Raw genomic sequence first — 23146 nt, 5'->3', positions numbered from 1 at the left:
TTTTTCATTTGCAATTCTTCATGCAAAATATATTCTACACGTTTTTTTCAAATGCCTACAGTCTCAGCAATTTCATGCACTGATTCGCCGGTCATCCAATACCAATCATGCACTTGATCAATGATTTCTGATGTTATTACACTTTTTGGAAGTCCTTCACGTGGATCATCTTCAAGGCTGGTACGGCCACTTTTAAACCCAGCGGTCCATTTCTTAATTGTTGAAAATGAAGGAGAAGAGTGGCCACAAACTTTTATGAACTTCGAATGAATTTCTTTTGGCGTTAAAACCTTTATTTACAAAGAATTTTATAACCGCACAATACTCAATTTTATCTATTTCAAGGGATACAGCAACACTTTTGCTTCAGACAGCTGTATACAACAAACTACTTGATAGAATGACTTGCAATTTCACATGGATGCTTATAACAGGTGTACCGACTTGGAAAAAAAAAACTCTTGCCGACAGTGTTGCCATCTATGGCCAAGGCCGAGAACTTTTCAGACCACCCTCGTAATTACCTAAACACAGAAATTAACACAGAATTTTCAAAATCGAAACTGCCCAACACAACTAATTACACCAACAAAACAGCAAAAATCCAGCAAAACAATCCAACAATCAAAACAAACTTCACAACACAAAAGATCATCAAACTACCATACATGCAGAACACATACAAAGAACACAAATACATTTTCAAACACACTGACTATAAACTGGTGTTCACCACAAACCAAAAATTGACAACAATTCTAAAACCTACAAAATCTCACACACGCAAAGAAATATTAGAACACCACAATGTTGTTTACAGATTTCCTTGCCAAAAAGACTGTGATGTCACCTACACAGGTTCTATAATCAAGTCTTTATGGGCAAGACTACAAGAATACTTCCACAACTGTAACATTCCTATTCCAGAACATTTAAACAATAAAAAATGCAACAACCAAAATAAAAACAGAATATAAAGTACACGGAAAACAGAAATAGCAGTCCACACCCTTGAACAGAAACATAGCCCGCAAATTGACAAGGCCATAATATTAGATATACAAGATAACGAAATAATGCTCAGAAATGATAGCCAGAAAATGCGACAAAAAATCAATAAACGTCCACTGCCCTACATAATCTCCAAGTGTTGGAAGCTCCCTAACATAAAAATTAGGTCACAACTCTGACCAACAAGAAATAACACAGTTACACTAAAGACAAAAACACCAAGCCAACATGACATAGCCTCCACTTGTCCCACGAGCTCCGAAGATGACGCACTGTCGAAACAGTCACACCCAGTCTCCCACCCCTAAACCTATCCCATCATATCCTTCCTCTTCTCCAAAAAATTGTTTCTATTTTCATCCCCCTTCCAAAGTATTCTCTGCCCACCCTTAATAATATATATATATAAAAACCCGGGTTTTAAAAAAGAGTCACATACCCTTTCTAATATAATAACGGAATTAACTCAGGTAAATTATTCTTTATTCGTAGAATTTTCCCCTGAGTATCACAGGCATCATCAGTACAGGAACAAAGGCTAATTAAACAATAACTGTTAAATTCACAAAGCGCCACCTAAATAGCTAAGGTTAAATTTCCAAAATTTATTTAAAAAAAAAAAAAATACACATAATTGTATACAATTACAAGTTAGGAAAGATTTGCTGATTTATAGAGTACTATCTCCCACAAGGGGAAAAGACGTAGACCAGTGTTTCTCAACACGGGGCATATGCCCCCACGGGGGGGGTTGAATAATTGGGGGGGGGGACAATTAGAAAATGCTGTTGCATTCGTCACTGATATAGTCAAGAAATTGACTTTATCAGTTATAAATTATCAATGTTGCAAACCTGACTTTGAGAAAAAAAAAAAAGCTGGCAACACTAGTATAGTACGCCCACACAGATACGAGACCCTTCGACACTTGTGCGCATGTCAAAAGAAAGAGAATCCATTCTGATAATAGGGTAATAAATCCGTATTGTGGGATGAGTGTTTATTATTACATGTCGCAAAATTGAATTGACTCGTCTTGACAGTCTGTCGAAGATGGGTCTCGCTTTTGTGGTTAGATCGTAGCACCCGTCACTTCTGAAAAGTAAACAGTGCCAATTTAACGTTGTGCAGTTTTTGTTACAGAAACAACTAGGCAAGTTTAATTTTTTTTATGTATTGTCGATGCTTTTTATGCTAGCAGGCGTTTTTATGTAACATTTTTACACGTTGTTAGTTTTATGGTTACCCAAAAGTTGCTACGAACCGAATACAATTGTGGCAATTGTATTAGGTTTGTTTGACAGCTGAAAACATGAACATAATCTCTCATATTTCGTTGTTTCTTTTTCTCTGCTTGTGATGGTAGACTTTTAAAATTTTACGTTTTTATTATGTTAACTTTTTATTTATTATAATGTCTTTGTGGAACTCATAATATAAATACATGTAATGTACCATTAATTTCCTTATATAATCCACATATGCATAGTATACTTTACAGACCTCTTTTTTTTTTCCCTTCAAGTTGCTAATCCCATGCATAAAATGAGTAATGTAAGCAAGAAAAAGTTTGTCAGTATTCAGATGAGTATTTGAAGTTTGGTTTCATACCCGCCCCTCAGGATGAACGGTCACCACTCTGTCTGTTGTGCGAACATTGCTTGACCAACGAATTGTCTTTGTAGAACTCATAATATAAATACATGTTATGCACCATTAATTTCCTTATATAATCCACATATGCATAGTATACTTTACAGACCTCTTTTTTTTTCCCTTCAAGTTGCTAATCCCATGTATAAAATGAGTAATGTAAGCAAGAAAAAAGTTAGTCAGTATTCAGATGAGTATTTGAAGTTCGGTTTCATACCCGCCCCTCAGGATGAACGGTCGCCACTCTGTCTGTTGTGCGAACATTGCTTGACCAACGAATCAATGAAAAAAAAAGGTCGTCTCAAAGCACATTCGAAGGCAAAACATAGCGCTTATGTGAACTATGATTTGAACCAATTTAAGTCTCTAAAGGAGAAGTTTGAGAAAAGATTAACAACAGATTCATTGTTCTCTGTACGAACTGCTACCCAAAATCGTATTCTTGAAGCTAGTTATGAAATTTCTCTGCTCATAGCTAAATCAGGAAAAAATCATACCATAGGGGAGGATTTAATTAAACCAGCGATATCAACTTTTCTCAAAACAGTTCTGGAGAAAGATGACAAAGTTATCAAAGGAATACCACTGTTAGCAGAAGAATAGATGAGATGGCTAAAGATGTGGAAACACAACTTATTGAAAAGTTGAGATCAAGGAAATTCTCAATACAGTTGGATGAATCAACTATAAGAGACAGTGAGGCTGTATTGATGACCTATGTAAGATATATTGACAATGGTGAATTTACTGAAGAGATATTGATCTGTGAAGCATTGAAAACCACCACTACTGCCATTGATATATACAATAAACTCAAAAATTATTTAGATGAAGCTCAAATATCAATGAAAAATATTACATCTTGTGCTACAGATGGTGCGCGCCTGTTATGATGGGCAAGAAACGTGGCTGTTTAAAATTAATGAAGGTTGACAATCATGAAATGTTGCTTGTGCATTGTGTTATTCACAGAGAAAATTTAGTTTCCAAAAAACTGAATTGAATTCAGTTGATATTGAATTCAGTTATAAAATGTATCAACACTATCAAAGCTAATGCTAAATGTGAGCATCTCTTCAAACAATTATGTGAGGATAAAACTGCTGCTTCACACCGAGGTAAGGTGGCTGTCGCAAGGAAATTGCTTGAGAAGATTCATGGAACTATTTGATATTCTTAGTGAGTTTTTGAATGACAAACTTGAAATGAAACTCTTACAAACAGTTGATCATCATGCACTTGTGAGTTATTTGACAGATATCTTTGAAAAATTGAACATGTTAAATAAGCAACTGCAAGGAGCAAATAAGACCCTTGTTGATGCAAAGGCCAAGAAATTGGGCTTCATAGCATTTCTGCAATTATGTCAAAATGTTTCAGCCAAAAAATTTGACCAATTCTATTGGCTAAATAAGTGTGAGGTAACCGATGCTGCTGTATTTGTTATTGTTGATCACCTAAGCAAAATGGTCTGTGATTTAAATGACAGATTTTCTGATTTAAAAGAAATTTATTTTCCATCTTGGACAACTCAGCCAATGCTAGTGGACCTAACTGTTGTGGCCATGCAGTATCAAGAATTCTCAGAAATGCAAAATGATGAGTCTATTAGAACTTTATTCAGCATAAAAGGAACAATGGCATGGCTTTGTGATGAGACAGAAACGAAATACCCATATTCAACTAGTTTTTCAAGAAAATTACTGTTGCTCTTCCCGTCGTCATATTTAGTTGAATGTAGCTTTAGTGCTGTAAATGATTTGTTACTGAAAAAAAAAAGAAATCTTCTGGATATCACAAACCGTGGGGATATGAGATTGAAACTGACTAAATTAGTACTTCAAATAAAAACTCTTTGCAGCAGATATCAAGCTCAAGGATCACATTAACTTGGATTTTATTTTCCCGAGTTGAGTTTGATTTATGTTTATAATATATAAAGTGTAATATAAAATTTATATTCATTGAAGAAAGTCAAATTAAAAGCAGTGTTCCTTTTTATTTGAAGTACCTATTCATATTATGCCTTTCAGAACTTGGATGACTATTATGCTAGAGGTGGGAGGCATCAAAATCTTCGAGGCAGGGCATGATCCAAAAAAAGGTTGACAAACACTGACGTAGACAATCAGATCTGTTTAGGTTAGGGGAGTGAACTAACGTGTCACATGTTTCTTTGTAAAGTCGGTCATTAGGAACCGACTTTTGTGAATGACTTTTGTCTTGTTCTATTGAACTCTATGTCTGGTGTTGATGGCATGCTCACTCCCCTAACCTAAACAGATCCGATGGTCTACGTCTTTCCCCCCTTGTGGGAAATAGCACTCTATAAATCAGCAAATCTTTCCTAACTTGTAATTGTATACACATATATATATTTATATATATTAAAAAAATTTTTTTAAAAATAAATTTAGGAAATTTAACCTTAGCCACTTAGGTGGCGCTTTGTGAATATAACAGTTATTGTTTAATTAGCCTTTGTACCTGTACTGATGATGCCTGTGATACTCAGGCGAAAATTCAACGAATAAAGAATAATTTACATGAGGTAATTCGTTATTATATTAGTAAGTAATATGTTTACTCATGGTATTTCCTTACTGAAACTTAATTCACATACTCCTTGCCTCACACCAATAATTCTCCAACATTGCTCTACCCCCACCATTTCCAAAACCCCCTTCCTTTCAATCATACTCCTTTCCCTAAACAGCAGATGAATATATATTGCTGCACACCAAGATGCTGCTGACATCTAAGAAGACAGCCAGCAACATCCTGCAAAGGTATGTCCAAATTTTACTTCTTATATTCTTCATATATCTATCTATGTAAAACTTCAGTAATGCCCTAAAACTGAGTTAAAAGCCAATGACATTATAAAAAGGGGCACTCCTAAACAAAAATAGGCTAAATAGCCATAAAATTAATAATCAATAAAAAAATCCTGCTGAAAGTTCCTAGCATGTAAGTCAATATGTGTCATGAGAGAAAACGATGCAAGTAAGTTATAACACATTCGCTTCCAACTACGAGTATACTCGTAGTTGGTATATGAGCCAAACAAGCCAGCTACGAGTATACTCGTATGATGCTTACTGCCGGCAACAAGATTATCCATACTGACCTTGAAGAAGTGAAAATGCTTGGCTTATGGAGCTAGCAGCAAAACTGTGTATATGCTCCGCACAAGCCAACTACGAGTATACTCATATGTCGATTACTGCTGGCAACGAGATTACCCATACTGACCTTGAAGAAGTGAAATTGCTTGGTGTATGGGAACAAACTATGCTGAAGTAGCATGGCAGCAAACGTGTTAAACAATGCACAAAAGTAGCAAAACAGTAGTCATGGAAAGACTAATAAGATAAAAAAATAATAAATATCACAGACGCAATAAAATTTTTCTGGAAGGTATCGGAAAATGCTTAGAAATGGAGGAAAGAATACTGTAAAAGGATTCGGAGATAATTTCAGAAGATAAAGGTATTATGGTGTAGAGTCATTATTTTGAAAGATAAAATAAGCGATGACAGAAAATATTGAGGAAAAATGCAATCAGGAGTACATATTACTTGAGGTGGAGAAAAAAAAGTCACCACAAATCTAAAATGTGGAAAGGTAGCAAGAGTAGACAATATCAACTAGAAATGCTCAAATATGGATATATATGTAAATTCATAAGGTTTGATCAGTAGGTTGAATTTAGGATGTATGTAGTGGAACTCTCAGAATACCCAAAATATGAAAATAAGAGCAATTTCCATACAGTGGTCAGATAAAATTTATGAAAGATTTTAAGACAAACAGTTAAGATATCATAGGAATAAAAGAAGAATCTTTTAAGTTTTGTAGATCTTGAAAAGGCATATGATATGTTGCCAAAAACTCTTCAAATTTCTGCAAATTATATAGTGAATCAAAAATTGTCCGCGAGGTTAGCCTAGTAGCTTTGCGCTTCGCAACCATATGACTGGGGAAGGAGTGTCTCAGGTTCGATTCCCATCGAAGATGTGAGGAATTTGAGGATCTTCCTCAGCCATAGCCAAGTTAGCCGGTCTTGGGTGCAGGCAGTAGGGTTTTTTCTGCCAGTTTATCCGGCGTTTTTCATCCCACAAGCAGGCAAACCGGCCCCGTGAACATACGCTACTACAGCCAAAATTATCCCCCCCCCCCCCCCAGCGGCAGGCTAGGCGACAGGTCGGTTGGGAGTGGTACTAACAAGAAGTCGCATCTAAGTAGCACGTGGACCCTGCATAGGAAGCAGGAATAAAGCGTAGTGAAAGAAGATATAGTGAATCAAAAATTGTATAGAACAATATATATATACCCTATATCTAAGTTCAAAGTCAGCAGTTAGAATTGAAAGTGATGTAGGAAGATGGTCTGATGTGATGCAAAAAAGGAAGTATAAGACAAGGGTGCAAGTTATCACCACTAGTATTCATCTGTATGAATCACATTATGAAGGCAAGTGATATTAAACCTGATATTAAAATTACAGATATTCAACTCAGTTCCTCATGCAGATGATTTTAAACTTTCAGGCAAAGCCTACAAGAGATTAAATAAAATGAGTAACTTCTGTAACAAATTTGGTATGAAAATCAGCAATTTATTTTCAAATAAACTATGAAAAGAAGGAGGAATAGTGAAAAAAAAAATCGACTGATTTCTCAACAGAAAACGTATAGCAGAAGCAAAACATTTCTGCTATTGACACAATTTTTAGTAATGAGAGCAACTTAAATATGAAAATAGAGAATACACAAAACTAGCATGGTGCAGAGCCAGCTGAATAAATTTATATAGAGAAATTAGCCAGTCAACTATTAGTATGCAAGACACTCAAACTAAGGATATAAGCTTTCCAACTCCATGAGTTGGAAAGCTTATATCAGATAATAAGAAACAAAGCATATGTTTCTTATTATCTTATATCAGATAATAAGAAACATAAAGCAGTTTCTTATTATCTGACCTCCATTGAGCCAAAGGACTCACCATGGGAGATCTATACTCACTCATGACAAAAAAATCATTGAACTGTGCCTTGAACCCATTCTCACAGTTCCCACACTCTCAGGCAATGCATTCCACTCAATAATCACTCTTAATACAAACTTGCTTCTTACAGCTTCCATGGATGACCTCTAGTTCTACCTTTGTTGCCCTCTGCTCTAAGAAATATCTTCGACATTAATCTGGTAACAACCTCTCACCAACTTATATGCCTCAGTCATATTTCCTCTTCTTCTGTTCAGAAGGTTCTATAAGTTGCATTCCCTCAATCTCCCTCATATCTGACATTCCACAGACCTGGCACTAACTTAATAAATATTCTCTGGACCTTCTCCAATGCATCTTCATCCCCTGAAAACGAGGAGACTAAATCTGTGCACAGTAGTCCATATGTAGCTTTATACAGGAGAACCCTAATCTCTTTGCCTTTACATGTCAATGTCCTCTTCATTATTGCCATAATTCGTTGGGGGATGTTCTTAGAATTTTAGCAATGTTTCCTCTAAAATTCAAGTCTCTGTCCACATCAATCCCAGATCTCTCTCATCTACTCTACCTCCTTCAGAATTTCTCCATTAATTGTATACTCTGCATCCAAACCTTGCCTACCAAATTTCAAAACCTTGCACTTTGCAACATTAAAATGACAGCTCCAACTATTTGTCCACTCACATAGTGTATTCAGATCCTCCTGCAAGGCCACAACATCTGCTCACAGCCCTTCCCAACTTTGCATCATCATCAGCACACAACTGCACATCTCCAGTTAAGCTAGCTGGCTGCAATGTCATTAACATACAAGTTAAACAATAATGGTCCCAAAACAGATCCCTGTGGTACTCCACTAGTGACCTACCTCTTTTGGGATACCACTCCTCCATATACAACCTGCTGATACCTGTCCAACAACCAATCAGCTTTCCAACTTACTAGTCTGTTATCTAATCCCATCTGTTTCAGTTCAGCTATTAGCTTGTCATGTGGCAGTCTATCAAAGGCCTTTGAAAAATCCAAGTACACCACTGTACATGCATGTCCTTTATCAAGTGAGTTTGTCACCTTATAATATATAAGCAGATTGCTAAAACATGACCTCCCCCTAACAAATCCATGCTGATCATCATAAAGAATATTGCTATTATTAACCTGCTTCTGAATCGTAGTCTTCACTAGCTTCTCTAATACCTTAACAATGGCATATAATTTGCAGTCCTAGTCTCCTCCCCACTTTCCCTTTGTGAATTGGAATAATTTTTCCCACCTTCCATTCCTTTGGGATTCACCTTGTTGCAAGACTCGTGTTAAATAGTTGTGCCACTTGAATGGTGCAGCATAGGAAGCAGGGGGGACATATAGTCTCAACAGTTGCCTTGATTCTGTTTTAGCAGCCTCATCACCAGAGCAATTGCATTGTAACAGTATGAAAACAACTCCGTTATCCGTGCATTGGCACGAGGCACGAATGGAATTGTTGAAGGGGTTCTTGACTTAGAGGCATTTCATCATCATCTCACATTAAGAACCTCAAGACATTTAGTTCTGAATATGTGGTTGTACATGAACCTAAAGGTGTTCAAGTTCATGCACCACAGTATGACTATTAGCCATACTCGCCACTATATATTATTCATAATTACACAGACCAGTACTGCTAAGATTGCCAGATTGTTTGCAACCTCACTAACACCAGGTCAGGGCCAGCCATAGATTAGGCCAGTGAACTTGCACATTTTCCCTCTGATTGTGATTTTTCCTCTACATCTAACCAGTTCTATTGTTTCTTTCCTAACTTATAAACTAAGTTACATCTAACTTAACCTATTATTTCTAATAATCTGGACCCAGACTAGCCCTATTAAGAAACTTTGGTAACATATCATTTGTAGGCTTTGATATTATAGTCAGTCATACCATCGAGTCCCCCAACTTAAATGAGTTCCCCATTGCTAGTCTTTATGAGCATTCCCACCTCCTCACGACTATAACGATGTTCATCAACATTGGTCTTAATTTCCCATGATGGGTACACAGGTATGCCAGGGTGGTCAACCAACTCCATGTTCTAAGAGTAGTACTTGGCATTCTCTCTCTACAACTCTCAATGAGGCATGCCAGACCTGGCCTTCCACACAGGATTTTCCTTATGTGCTCATTCACGCTGCTTACAAATTATCATCAGGCTCTCTCTGATGAATTAAGTAGCATAATCTTAATTATGAAGTATTATTACAGCATCCTATATATCTCCTTGAGGATACATACTAGAAACTGATGATTATCATAGATGCCAATTATTAGAATTGAATCAGTATTTCACACTCTCAATTAGTCTTTAAATTTATGAAGGCATGCAATAACTGATCATTCCCATCTTCAGTTCAACTCAAACTAACTTTATTCCTCATCAGTTCAGTTTTAGATGAAACTGAAGGAAACAACTAAGGTTATGAAACCAAATTCAACTGGTCAGCTTGTGTTGAAAGATGGAAAAATTCATTTTATGGGGGGGGGGGGAACCTCTGCCACCTGTATAAGAGACTGGGTGACTTACCTTCAGTTGAAAACTCTTATAAAGGTACCCTAGCTATATAGAGGTTACCGAGATGATTCCAGCTGTGGGCTTTCCAACAAAAGGATAAACATTTATCTTTCAAGTATTGTATAGTCTGCCCATTCTTGGTACTTGTATGTTATTTCACAACCTCTCATATTTGGGATGACAAATTGTGCTAGAGCTTTAATTAAAAAAATGAAGCACCTCATTTCTACCTAAATAAGTGACAACTAGCTGTTTAAACATATATATAACTTAATGGACCACACACACACACATTCTTCTTATGTGAAATTTCTTTATGCTAATACACATACTGGTACCAATATTTCAGACAACAGTCAAATGTTAATGAATTTCTTATCATCTGTAAAATAATAAGCATTTTTACTAAGCAAGCTTATGTAATTCATAAATATAAATTCAAAATTAAAGTGCACAATATGAATGACATGCATTATTGCCATAATACACAAAACTATGAACTTCTCCATTCTTCCCCTTTTGATGTGACCCCCCCACACACACACCACCGCCACCACCAAAACCTTTAAATTTTGAATAAAATAACATGATAACCACAGTAATAAATTATGAAAGTACAGATATTTTGATATCCCTTCTATCATTAGCTTGTGTTTACCAGATTCCTTGTGAATGTAATTTGACATACTTTGGAAAGACATGCCATTCTATGGAAAAAACAATAATGACCATCAATACACTGAAAATATGAAACCTCAAAAGTCTAGTCTGGCACATAGTATTGACACTAAACACATCCAGTTGGATGAAGCTTGTCTTCTCCATAGAAGCAGTTTTAAATATGAAGCCCTTTCAAAGAAAGATGTGAAGCCATTTTACATCAGCTTAACCTGAATTGGAACGATTGTCTCTCTCTCCCAAAAGTTTGGGAGAGTCTCATTTTATGTAAACATCAAAAATAATTTTAATATTGTTTATTAATATTAATTTTGATTTCTAACTCACAGCAACCATTTTTAACTGGTAAACTGATTGTTGTATATACCCTTTATTTCTGTCCTTTGATTTTCTTGTTTCTACACATTGATGATGTACTGTTATTTTCAGTATGAAATATCTGTACTTTTGTTAGTTACTGTGGTTATCATATGATTTTGTTGCTTACAGTTATGCCACAGGTACCTTTAAAGATTTTAAATGATGAATATTGCAAGAAAGATGAACCCTTTTGCCAGAGTATATGGCAACACATCATACAAATATATCCACATCTGATAATACTAATTTTTATTTTTAAGGACTTTTTAATTAGACCAACCTTGTGCTCATCTCTTCTTCCACTGAGCAACACCCACAAAGCCATTCTCAACCAAGAGTTGTCTGAAATTATAACACCAAGTGGAATGACCAAGATTTCTATGCTGCCTCATTTCCAAGCATATGCACTGAACACATCACTGAAGTAATCAAATACAAAATGGAAGCACATATTTCCTGTTCAATGCTAAATTTCCATTCCTTAAGCCATAGTTCTCCAAAAGATGATGTGCAAAGGATGCACATATGAAGAATCAAGCATACTGCAACTGGCTTATCATCAAGAATATTATCTCCATCTTCTCTTACTGCTCACACCAAAGCCTGAAACAGCTGCAAGAAAAATCATCAATGCATCAAAAACCAATTCCCAAAGAGCCAAAAGCAGGAAACTTGCATCATGTCCAAATGGCAGCCATGCATTCTGGTTCTCGCCAAAGCAGTTAGCCACAATTTTTGTCCAATGCTACTCCACTGCAACTACACACAGATGGGCCTATTGCATCATAACCCACAGAGAAAGCCAATCATCTGGTATCATACTTTTCCTCAAATGCCTTCATAGATGATTTTGGGAAATCTCTCCCAACCATTCCAAACACTCAACGACTCCTCTAATCTTTCAACCAAGAAGTGATCAGAAAAATTCTATTCAAATTAGATACCAAGACAACACTGGCCCTGATGGCATTCCTCTAACTGTCCTGAAGATTTATACTCCAGAATTGATACCCCTATTTTATGTCATCTCTATGCTCTCTTACTCCACTGGCACCTATCCTATGCTCTGAAAATTAGTCCATGTTCAACCTACTCCCAAGAAGGGTGACAGATCCTTACTATCAAACTACTGCCAAATCTCTCACCTCAGTCTCTCTAAAGTAATGGAGGGAACCATCAACAGCCATCTTGAAAGTACTTAACTAATAAACGACTGCCAGTATGGATTCCACCAATGCTGTTCAATAGAGGACCTGCTCGTACACTTTGAATAAGCACCATGGAAAAGTCTGACAAATTTCAGGTGTGACTTCTGTAACTGGGTCACTAGTTTTTTTCACTGAACACACATTACAACTAATGCTTGTGAGACCCCAGCAACTAATGCTGGGGTCTCACAAGGTTCTGTCCTCTCACCCACCCTGTTTCTTCTATATCAAAACCAGCTCCAGTTGACCACCAATCCAATACAAAGTTTTGCCACTGACAATACATTGCATTCTCCCCCTTCTCACTTGACAAACCTTGCATCAAACAAGCCACCACAACTCACAGAGCAAAATCCTAATTCTTATCTCCAAACCATTCAATGGGACTTGGATAACCTTGTCAATTTCAATGCCTGCAAAACACAGTTCTGCCTTATTTCCCATAAAAAAGAACCATATTATCCCAGCCTTACCTTTGATAACATTCAAATCTCTAGACAAGATGAGATCTCTCTCTAGAGCCTTTGGATTAACTTGACATCAAGACTTTCTTAAAATAAACACATTACCACCATTGCCTCCTTGGCATCCAAAAAGTTAGGATTTCTTTCTCATTCAAGGCATTACTTTACTCCCAAACAGCTATCAATCCTTTGCAAATCGCAAATCTTCCAATCCATTAAGTACTGCTTGCACATTTGGGGAGGTGCCCCTAAGAACTCCCTACAAATACTCAACACAGTACAGAAGAGAGTAATCACACTGATTATTGACTCATCTTTTACCAACTCAAGTATTTAATATCTACTGCAGGCATCTTCTATAAATATTTCCATGGTAATTGTTCATCACAACTCTCATCAATAATTCCCCCTTTCTCTCTCTCTCTCTCTCTCTCCAAATCCATTGAAACACCTGCAGCTACCATCCAAAATCCTTTCACAGTCAAACTTCATACTCATAGAACAAGTTTCTCCTCCTTCATTCCTACTGCTGCTGCTGTATTGTGGAATAGCCTTCTCTCCCATGTGTTTCTCAAGGAATACGATGCACAAGCTTTCAAATCCAATGTGAACAAGTTCCTCATTTCCCAATTTTCTTCCCATATATGATACTAACATGCTATAGGTTGACCAACCAATCTCTCATAAATAAGATAAAAAAATTTGCATTCTGCTTTAAAAATGACAAATGCACAGGAGTAATAATAACAATTATTCAGTAAATTCACACATATGAAAAAATTACTTCTATAAGCGCATCATAAATACCCAATATAAGCAAGCAGCAATTCACAACTGTGATCAAAATCACTGAAGTTCCGAAGTGACTTTGTAAATGGCAGTCATAAATAACTGTGCAACGGTAAAATTATAATTTTAGAAAAGGAAAGACATATCTGTTACTAGTTCATGTGGCATTTGTGAATAGAAATAGAGAAAGAAAATACAATACTTTATCAATAAAAAAGAAATTTTTATTAACAGCACAGTTTTTCAGCATTAAGCTCAAACTACCAAGACTGCATTGGCCTACCATAACTTGATAAATTCATATTTGCGAATTTAGGGACACAAAACGCACGTGTTGAAATGATTATTTTACTTATTATTAATAAAATAAAACACTTGATGTTTCGACCCCCATATTCAGGTCATCATCAGAAAGATACATGTGTATAGGAAACAAAGCGACATGCTCTTCACTCTATAAAGGAAAATTAAATCTACACTGTTAATTAATCATTTTTTAGCCTGACCTCTAGTGATAAAAAAATGAAATAAAATAAAAAAAAATATTAAAAAAATTAAATAAATAAAAAATAATAATAAATAAAATAAATAAAAAACTACAATAAACTCTGCTAAAGTCCTCCTGTACTAAGATTCTTCTGGACTTATACAGTTCAAGTTGCTATTGAATGTTAAGGGGAAAAAAAAAAAACACTTCAAGTCTCCTTGTATTGGGATTTTTTCTTTGACTTGTTCTGGTTGCTATAAAGGTTGCAAATGGGCCCTCCACATTCTTGGAATGGTTAGGCCATCATTTTTGTTCAGATTTGGATTATGTTCGAGTATTTCATATGCTTCTTTAAATTTCCTCTCGAACCAGGAAATTGGAAAGGTACTTGGTACCTTTCCAATCAATTCTGTGGTATGTTTGCAGTGCGTGGTCAGATAGGCTGGTTTTTCCAAAATGGAGGTATTTAATGTGTCGTTTGTGTTCATCCTTCCTAATTGGGATGGTTTGCCCTGTTTCCCCTATGTATGGTAGGTTACATATGCATTATATTTTGTAAACCCCATGGGTAGGCTAGATGTGGAAGAGGATCTTTGGAAAACTGAGTAGGTATCTTAATTTTGTCGGGAGTTTTGATGTTGTATTTGTGTAGTGTTCTGTCCATTTTTTTGGAAATGCCTCTAACATAAGGTATGGCAATAGCATTCTTGAAATCTTTTTTGTTTTTACTAGAATCTCTGTGGAGGATCTTGTGAATAGTTTTTTTACTGTATCCATTTTTATAAATGTATGGTTGATGATCTTGTGTTACTGGTTTAGAGCTTGTTCGTTTGAACAAATAATTTGAGTTCTGTGTTTAAAGGTGCTTATGACCCATAGGTTTTGTGTTGGGTGGTGATAAGAATTTTTGTGTATGTGGCCTGTGTGTGTAGATTTACGGTAGACTGAGAAGGAGAGACAGCCTGAGGGAAGACGTGCGATGAGTGTGTCTAGGAACAGAAGAGAGTTGTTTTTTTCTATTTCAAATGGTGAATTGGATACGTTTGTGTTGTTTGTTCAGGTGGCTAAGGAATGTATTTAGTGCTTCGGTGGCTGTGGGGCCAGATGGCGAAAATATCATTGAAGTATCTGAGCCAGATTTTGGGCTTTAGGCACGCTGACTCTAGAGCTCGTTGCTCTATTTTTACTAAACCAACATCAATACAAAAAAGCTCACTCTTGGCATCATTTGTTGTAAGCGCAGAGATAGAAAAAGCAAAAAAATCATTATCTGATGGTGAATTTGTAAAATAAGGATGTTACGAATATTGTCATCATCGTTGAAAATCGACTTTGATTAACTTGTTGCCGCACATGAATGCCTACAGTGTTCTCGTTAAGTTGTGTTACGTGTAAAAAAAACAGAAATATGTAATTAAATTTAATTTAACAACTTATAATTAAATCAACCAAGTATTTTATATTGTTCTCCCAGTAGTAAAATGATTTAACAAATATAGTAATTCAATACATAACTATTTCGCCAAGAACCTCAATTGCTGTGCAATTGAGGTGCTTGGTGAAACAACTGGAAAGATAAGAGAGCAGAAGGAGGGTTGGTGGTAGAATAATAATGTACAAGAAGCAGTGACAGCTAAGAGGAATGCAAAGCAGAAGTGGGATGAGTCAAGAGTGGAAGAGGACAGAGAGAAAAAGCGAGAAGCCAAGAGAGCTATTGCACAGGCAAAGGCCATGGCATATCAAGATCTTTATGATCAATTATAAACAAAGGAAGGACAGAGAAAGATTTATCGATTGGCAAAATGTAGAAATAAGGCATCAAAGGACATCGTACATGTGAGGCAGATCAAAGACTCTGGAGGAATATTAAGGAGGGATGTGGATATAAGAAACAGATGGAGAATATACTTTGAAAGGCTTTTGAATGAAGAAAATGCAAGGACTCACAGAGAAGATGGGGAGCCTTATGAGGGGATGGTGCAGAACATTAGTAGAGTGGAAGGGAAGGAAGCCATAAAGAGGATGAAGAATGGAAAATCAGTGGGCCTTGACAGGATCCCAGTGGAGGCATGGAAGGTATATGTGTTGCAAAGTGGATGGCAGCCAGGAGACAGATCTGGAGCTGGAAGGAAATGTCATCAGGAAGGTCAGTGACTTTAGATACTTAGGTTCAACAATGAAAGAAGATGGTGAGGCTGAGAAGGAAGTGGGATGCAGGATACAAGCAGGATGGAGGATCTGGAGAGAGAGAGAGACGGCTGGAGTGCTATGTGATAAGAGGGTGCCAATCAATCTAAAAGGCAAAATCTACAGGACAGTAGTGAGACCAGCTATGACGTATGCTTTGAAAACTGTGGCACTGAGGAAAAATAACATGAGCAGGATAGAGGTAGTGGAAATGAGAATGCTTAGGTGGATGTGTGGTGTGACCAGAAAGGAACATCTGAGAAATGACTATGTAAGGGGAACGGTGAAAGTTACGAACTTAGGAGCAAAGATACAGGAGGAAAGGTTGAGATGGTTTGGTCATGTGATGAGGAGGGAGGAAGAGTATGTGGGAAGAAAGGTCATGCAGATGGATGTGCAGGGGAAGAGGAAGCACAGACGGCCAAAGAAGAGATGGTGGAGGAGGACTCGAGGATGAAGAACTTGGATGTGGCTACAGCCCAAGACAGGACGTTGTAGAGGAGACTCACCACAAACAGTGACCCTACTTAAGTGGGAAAAGCTGCAGAAGAAGAAGAATACATATAATTATTGCCTTGAAAAAATACAGAGTTTATTTTTATTTAAATTCTGTCTAAAAGTGAAGGTTATTGAGATAGGTGCCAAAATCTTCTAATTGAATAATAGAACTAGGCTAGATGATGAAAATTTCATCGACATATCTTTGCCAAATTTTGGTTGTGTTCCTTGATACTTGAAAGGCTTTAAAAAAACTTCATGAATAGGTTTGCTAATTGGGGGGGGGCACTGCTAGACCTTCACATCACATGGTTCCTAATGATTTATTTGCAAGCCTGGACATAATAAATCTCTTCACCAGCCTCCAAGAACAGAAACCACATAACTATTTACAAGACTTTTTCCCACCAGACATAGTGGATCTCATTAAACACTGCATCAATAGCACATTTTTCAAATTCCAAGATGAATATTTTGAATAGAAAGAAGGACTGGTAATGGACTCTTCTTTCTCCTTTATTAATCATATTCATGGAGAGGATGGGAGTAAAAAAAAGCCTTCCAGTATCAAGGGACACAACCAAAATTTGGCAAAGATATGTTGATGATATTTTCATCACCTGGCCAATTTTCTATCACCTAATTAGAAGATTTTGTCACCTACCTCAATAACCTTCACCCTCGAATTAAATTACCTACTGAATTAGAAACAAATAAGTCTTTACCATTTTTGGATACACTTGTTGAAGTATCTGAACAAAACACTCAATTTCTCAGTGTATAGAAAGCTGGAAAACACAGGATGTTACATACACACTACATCCCATCTCACTACCAATGCAAAAATAAATAAATAAATAAATAAAATAAAAAAATAGCCACCATCCATTCTCTATATGATAAGGCTTACAGAATTTCGAATGAAATAGAATACAAGGAACCAAGAGTGAAAATACATGAGTTCAATCCTGCTTAAAATTGGCTGTAACAGAACATTAATCAAAATATTCTATGCCTTCTATGTTATGAATAATACCTTCAAAACAATTAGATGAACTAGAAAACTAAGACTTTAAGAGATGCAATGATTCTCCTGAATTAGCAGATTGCTTCATCAACAAAATATGAAGATCACCTTCTTCCCAATCAACAAGATCTCTAATCAAACCGAAACATCAACCACTTAAAAAAAAAACATGTCTACAAGATCAGCTGCAGTTGCGATTTGCACTGCATAGGAGAGACAAGCAGATCTGGAGAAGTATGCTGATCAGAACATTTCAAAGACATTGAGAACAAAAGAAGACATAAATCAGGAATTGGCAGCATATACAACTACAACAAAACATCAAGTCCTATCACAACAAACAAAACTCCTCTACCTTTCTTTTTTTTTTAAATGACACATTAAATATAATAACTATGGTGAAGCTGGCCTTCTGATCATGCCCTGAACACTTTACATGGAATTGACTGGAAGAGCACCAGTTGTTTACATCACACCAAAATATGGTATAAATGCAAATTTAAGGAAGCCTGTGAGATTCTTATCAACCACCCCAATCTGAACAATAATGATGGTCTAAAAATCCCAAGCATATGGAAGGCACATATTCTACCCACAGAATCTTTCTCCCTAAGAGCTAACTATAAACAGGACTATAGAAATCCAGAATCTTAAATCTAATATAACAATTGTCATGTTATAAATAGGACATCATTGTTACTGTAAGAAAACTATCTATATGAAAGAATGTTTCTCCCATGTTATCTTAAATAAAATTTAGCTTTGATGTAGTTTCGAAATATTTAATTAATTTTTAATTTTATCTGCATTTTTTAAAAAAGTTTATTATTTTTTTACTAGAGGTCATGCCAGTAGAATAACTGGTAATCAAATCATTGTTTCTTCAGCTTACTGTGTGAAATGTAACTCAGCTTGTCCTTGTATATTTGTATATACTCCAGATGATGACCTTAATATGAAGGTCGAAACGTCGGGAAATTAAAATAGTTATTTATAACACAGTTGTAAAGTCCATAATTTCTAAAATGAAAACTGCTCCACATTGATTGCCATTTTTCTCAAGAGCATTCAAAGAATCAGTTGAAATGAGTAAACATCCTCTACAGTGCAACAAAAACAAGGGATGATTTTATATCAGGTTTGGTCTTCACTAATTGATCACAATACGCTTGCATTTATCAGTAGCATGCAGCAATTCCATGAACGAGCAAGCAACGTCATAGCAAATGCAAGCTTTCCATTGTTATTCATATTCAAACATTTTCACTATGGTTGTTAATTGCTATTACCTGTTATTCTAGTTTTTTAGTTTATTCATGTAATTATCCTAATAATATGAAACAAAAGATTTCACAGAACTAGTCGAGAAATCAATAAAACTATTTTATTGTATGTGATACTTTATTTTTCGGAATAATACGAAAAACATATTTCCAGAATTTAGTATTTTATTTTACCGATTCAAATGTAATTTATAAAAAATTAATTATGTCAATGTATTATGCACTGATTCTTCCAACAATACTACCTTGTTCTTCCTGGGTATTCAAAGGTGAAACATCAGCTTGTCTTTCTTGTCCCCATAAATAATTCTGATAATTCAGCTGCTGATATTGTTGATTTGAATATAAACTGTTCTCATGATTGTAAGATGCTGTATTATAACCTGTAATAATAATAATAAAAAAAACTATATATTGTGGATTAAGCAAGAACATTTTAGTAATCAGTATGTTAATTACACTGAATCCATAAATATGTGAGAACAAAATTCTCAAGGAATGGGAATGAATATCAGTATTTGATTTCATCTTATTGCTATTCAGAATTTCTAGGAACGAATTTAGTCTGAAGCCACCTATAAAAATGGTCATTGAAGCTTTGCAAAAGATAAAAGAAATCCAATGGATTATGCAGCCCTCCCAAAATATAACTTAAATATTATTATTATTGTAATTAAGTAATGAGTCTTTGGACTCCCTGGAGGGAGTCCAAAGACTCATTACTTACAACCTACCTCCACCTACAATGAACCAACACCATCTACCGCCCAACACCACCACTACTAATGTTTTCACAGACAATCACAAACATCCATGCCCACGGCAGGATTCGAACCTGCAGCCTTCTGGCTGGAGAGTGGATACACTAACCACTCGGCCAGGTAGGCCAGTTATGAACCCATTCAATGAAAAATTCTTATGGGAATTAAGAGAAATCACTCTTTAACGCAAAGAATCAAAGTAATTTATTTTTTCGAATATTATCAACACTTATTTAAATAGCAATATAAACAGGCTGTCAGTATGGACAAAAGTTAATGGGTATCAGTTTAATGTCAAAAAATGTAAAGTTAATCATATTGAGATAAACAGATTACAAGCTGTGTATCACATTGATGGCAATGCACTTCAGGAAATATATGAAGCTAGAGATTTAGCAGTGATGGCAGACAGAGAGCTAAAATTTAGATCTACCTTACATGTTGCTAAGGTAGCCCATAAGATTACTTGGTTATTGGAGAACACATTAACAAGAGATAAGGAAGTGTTATTCCTCTTCATAAGGCCTTGATACGTCCACATCTGGATGACTGTGCTCAAGTCTGGCTCCTGGATTTCTTGAGAATGAGGAAGTGGTAGAGAGCATTCAGAGGCAAGTGACCAGTGGTCTGTGGAATGTTCCTTATGAGGATAGATTGAGGGTTTGTGTACTGCAAAAATTGGTTGATAGGCAAAAAATAGATAATATGATCAAAACGTTTAAGTTGCTTAAAGGATTTTATAGGATGGACACAGGGGAAATGTTTCAGCACTTGGCTGGAGGGGCCAGAAAACAAGGGGTCATCCCTGGAAGTTGAATAAAGGTGTGGTGAGTAAGGGAGTGAGGACAAGATTTTTTGCTTGGAGAATTGTGAATGAATGGAATGGGTTGCCAGAATCAGTTGTGAGTGCTAGTGGGTTCAAGAAGAGATATGATAGATTGTGTGGCTAGATTGGATCTCCCGTGATGAGGCTTCGCACTCCACGGAGGTGTCCGTATAATAATAACTACTCATCAACCTCAATCTAGGCTTTTTGTTCATTGTGCAGTAAAGCAGCTTCAGTAAAGCAGCTCCTGAACTTCAGAAAAAGCATTAAAAGCACCTGAACACTTGATGAAAATTTCTCCCACAAAATCAACACATTGGAAGCTAAATTCAAACTGCTTGACAATCAGTGCTAGAATGCAAGTATTCTTCCTAATGACACTAATAAACTCCGTGATCTCATCATGTCAATGGTACACAAACTCAACTGAGGATGAAAAGAAGAAATTCAACAGTGTTATTCTGAGCTTTCCAATGGAAACTGGTGAATTACCAAATGATGATATCACTAAAATAGTGGGAGATGCAAATTTAATTCTAAAAATATCATTAGGTGCCATCATTTTCTACCAACGAATAAAATAAAAAATGGAATGAACTTCCCATGCCATGTGAAAGTGACATGCAATATGCTGACAAGCACATCAAAACTAATAACAGCGATTAACAACAAGTGCAAAGGCACTTGCCCCAATCACATATCCAAGGTTGGCCTGACCTAACCTCTGCTCAGAAAGAACAAGGACATCAACTATGAAAACAACCAGCAGGAAAAAAGTTGATGATCTAACAATAGTTGGATCATCAACTACAAACAAAGAAGGATGGTATAGAAATCAAGCAACAGTATTAGAAACTATGCAAACCAGTATGCAGGTATGGCACAGGAAACATATGCCCCATAGAGCTTTCCATATTCACTTCAACATCCGTGGCCTCAATTTCAACCTTAATAGTGTCCACTACCATTTGCAGTCTACCAAGCCCCCACCTCCTCTTCCTGACAAAAACCCAAATCATACTTGCCCCCCAAGCACTACTCAGCTTTCCCTAACTGTGCACTCTTGGACTCATTTTGACCCATCTGTGCATGCATACTTTCACTCTGACATACCATGTCAGAGAGCACTCAATCTAGAATCTCCTGACTCTGATCTTCTTTGGTTGAAAATCTCCCTGCCTCACTCAGTGAAATTCATTTGTTGTCTGTATTGAACTCCCAACAACTATTCTGATCTCTTTAACCTCATATCCTTAAACACTAATCTACTGTCCTGCTTCCCTAACAGCAAAATCATCCTCTTAGGAGATTTTAATGTTCACAGCACCAACTAGTTCCACAACTCCAGTTGCACAGGCCAAGCAGACAAAGATGCTGAGACATTTGCCATCACTAATGACCTTAGAGAAATTCTTCACATGCTTACTAGATAACTCTAATCACTCCTCAAACATTCTAGATCTCTTCCTCACTAGTGGCCCTTCAAAGTACACTGTGAATGTAGTGGGTCCTCTAGGTAATACAGACCACAATCTAGTGCTTGTCTCCTCCATGGAACAATGCTCACACACAGCCACTTCCAAACAACAGTAGTCTGGCATTATAACAGTGCCAAGTGGGATGACCGTCACGATTTCTCTGCCTCATTCCCATGGCTTCCTCTTTTTTTTTTTTTTTTTTTCCCGTCTGCACAGTTAGCCGAGTGGCTTTGTGCTTTGCAACCATATGCCTGGGTAAGGAGTGTCCTAGGTTCAATTCCTGTCAGTGATGTGAGGAGCTGAAGGATCTTCCTCAACCATAGCCAAGTTAGCCGGTCTTGGGCGTGGACAGTAGGGTTTTTCCCCCCAGTTTATCCTGGGGGTTTTCATCTCGCAAAGCAGGGGTAAACTGGCCTTGAGAACTCAACACTACAGACATAGGATACACCGGGACATAATGCTGACCACCTTATCCTGTGAATGGTTTGAGGTCTGATGATTAATAAACCTTCGACACCCAAGGTAAGAGGGAAAAGAAAGATGAGATTCCCATGGCTGGACTATTGTTTTTGGCCTTCCAAATCAAAACACATGCACCAAATGCATCATCACAAAAATAATCCTTACTGGCATATAAACACCTCCTCCACAATACTCTGAACTGTGCCTGATCCCCTAACTAAGCTTCCAAAAGGTGTGTACCAAGGCTGCACAAGCAAAAACTCAAGCATACCACTATTTGCTTACATAAAGGACTCCAACTTCCTTTAGCACATATACTCAAAGCTAGAAACAGCTGCAAGAAAACTATCATTGCTTAAAAAACAATTACAAAGAGCAAAAAGCAGAAAACTTGCATCTTGGACAGA

The 23146-nt window shown here is 36.6% G+C and overlaps 1 protein-coding gene across 1 annotated transcript in view; it reads right to left on the bottom strand.

The window, feature by feature from the left end:
• The window catches only part of Sec16 (endoplasmic reticulum export factor secretory 16), a 627195-nt gene that overhangs the window by 161165 nt on the left and 442884 nt on the right, over positions 1-23146 (bottom strand). The window contains exon 26 of the mRNA XM_090400384.1: positions 19458-19595. Within this exon, the coding sequence (XP_090256510.1) occupies positions 19458-19595 (138 nt within the window). The remainder of the gene's footprint in view (positions 1-19457; positions 19596-23146) is intronic.

This window comes from Typopeltis vanoorti, chromosome 1 (genome assembly GCF_054136105.1).
Source record: "Typopeltis vanoorti isolate ZY-2024b chromosome 1, IOZ_Tvanoo_1.0, whole genome shotgun sequence".
Taxonomy (NCBI): domain Eukaryota; kingdom Metazoa; phylum Arthropoda; class Arachnida; order Uropygi; family Thelyphonidae; genus Typopeltis; species Typopeltis vanoorti.
This window is presented reverse-complemented; position numbering and strand designations above follow the sequence as displayed.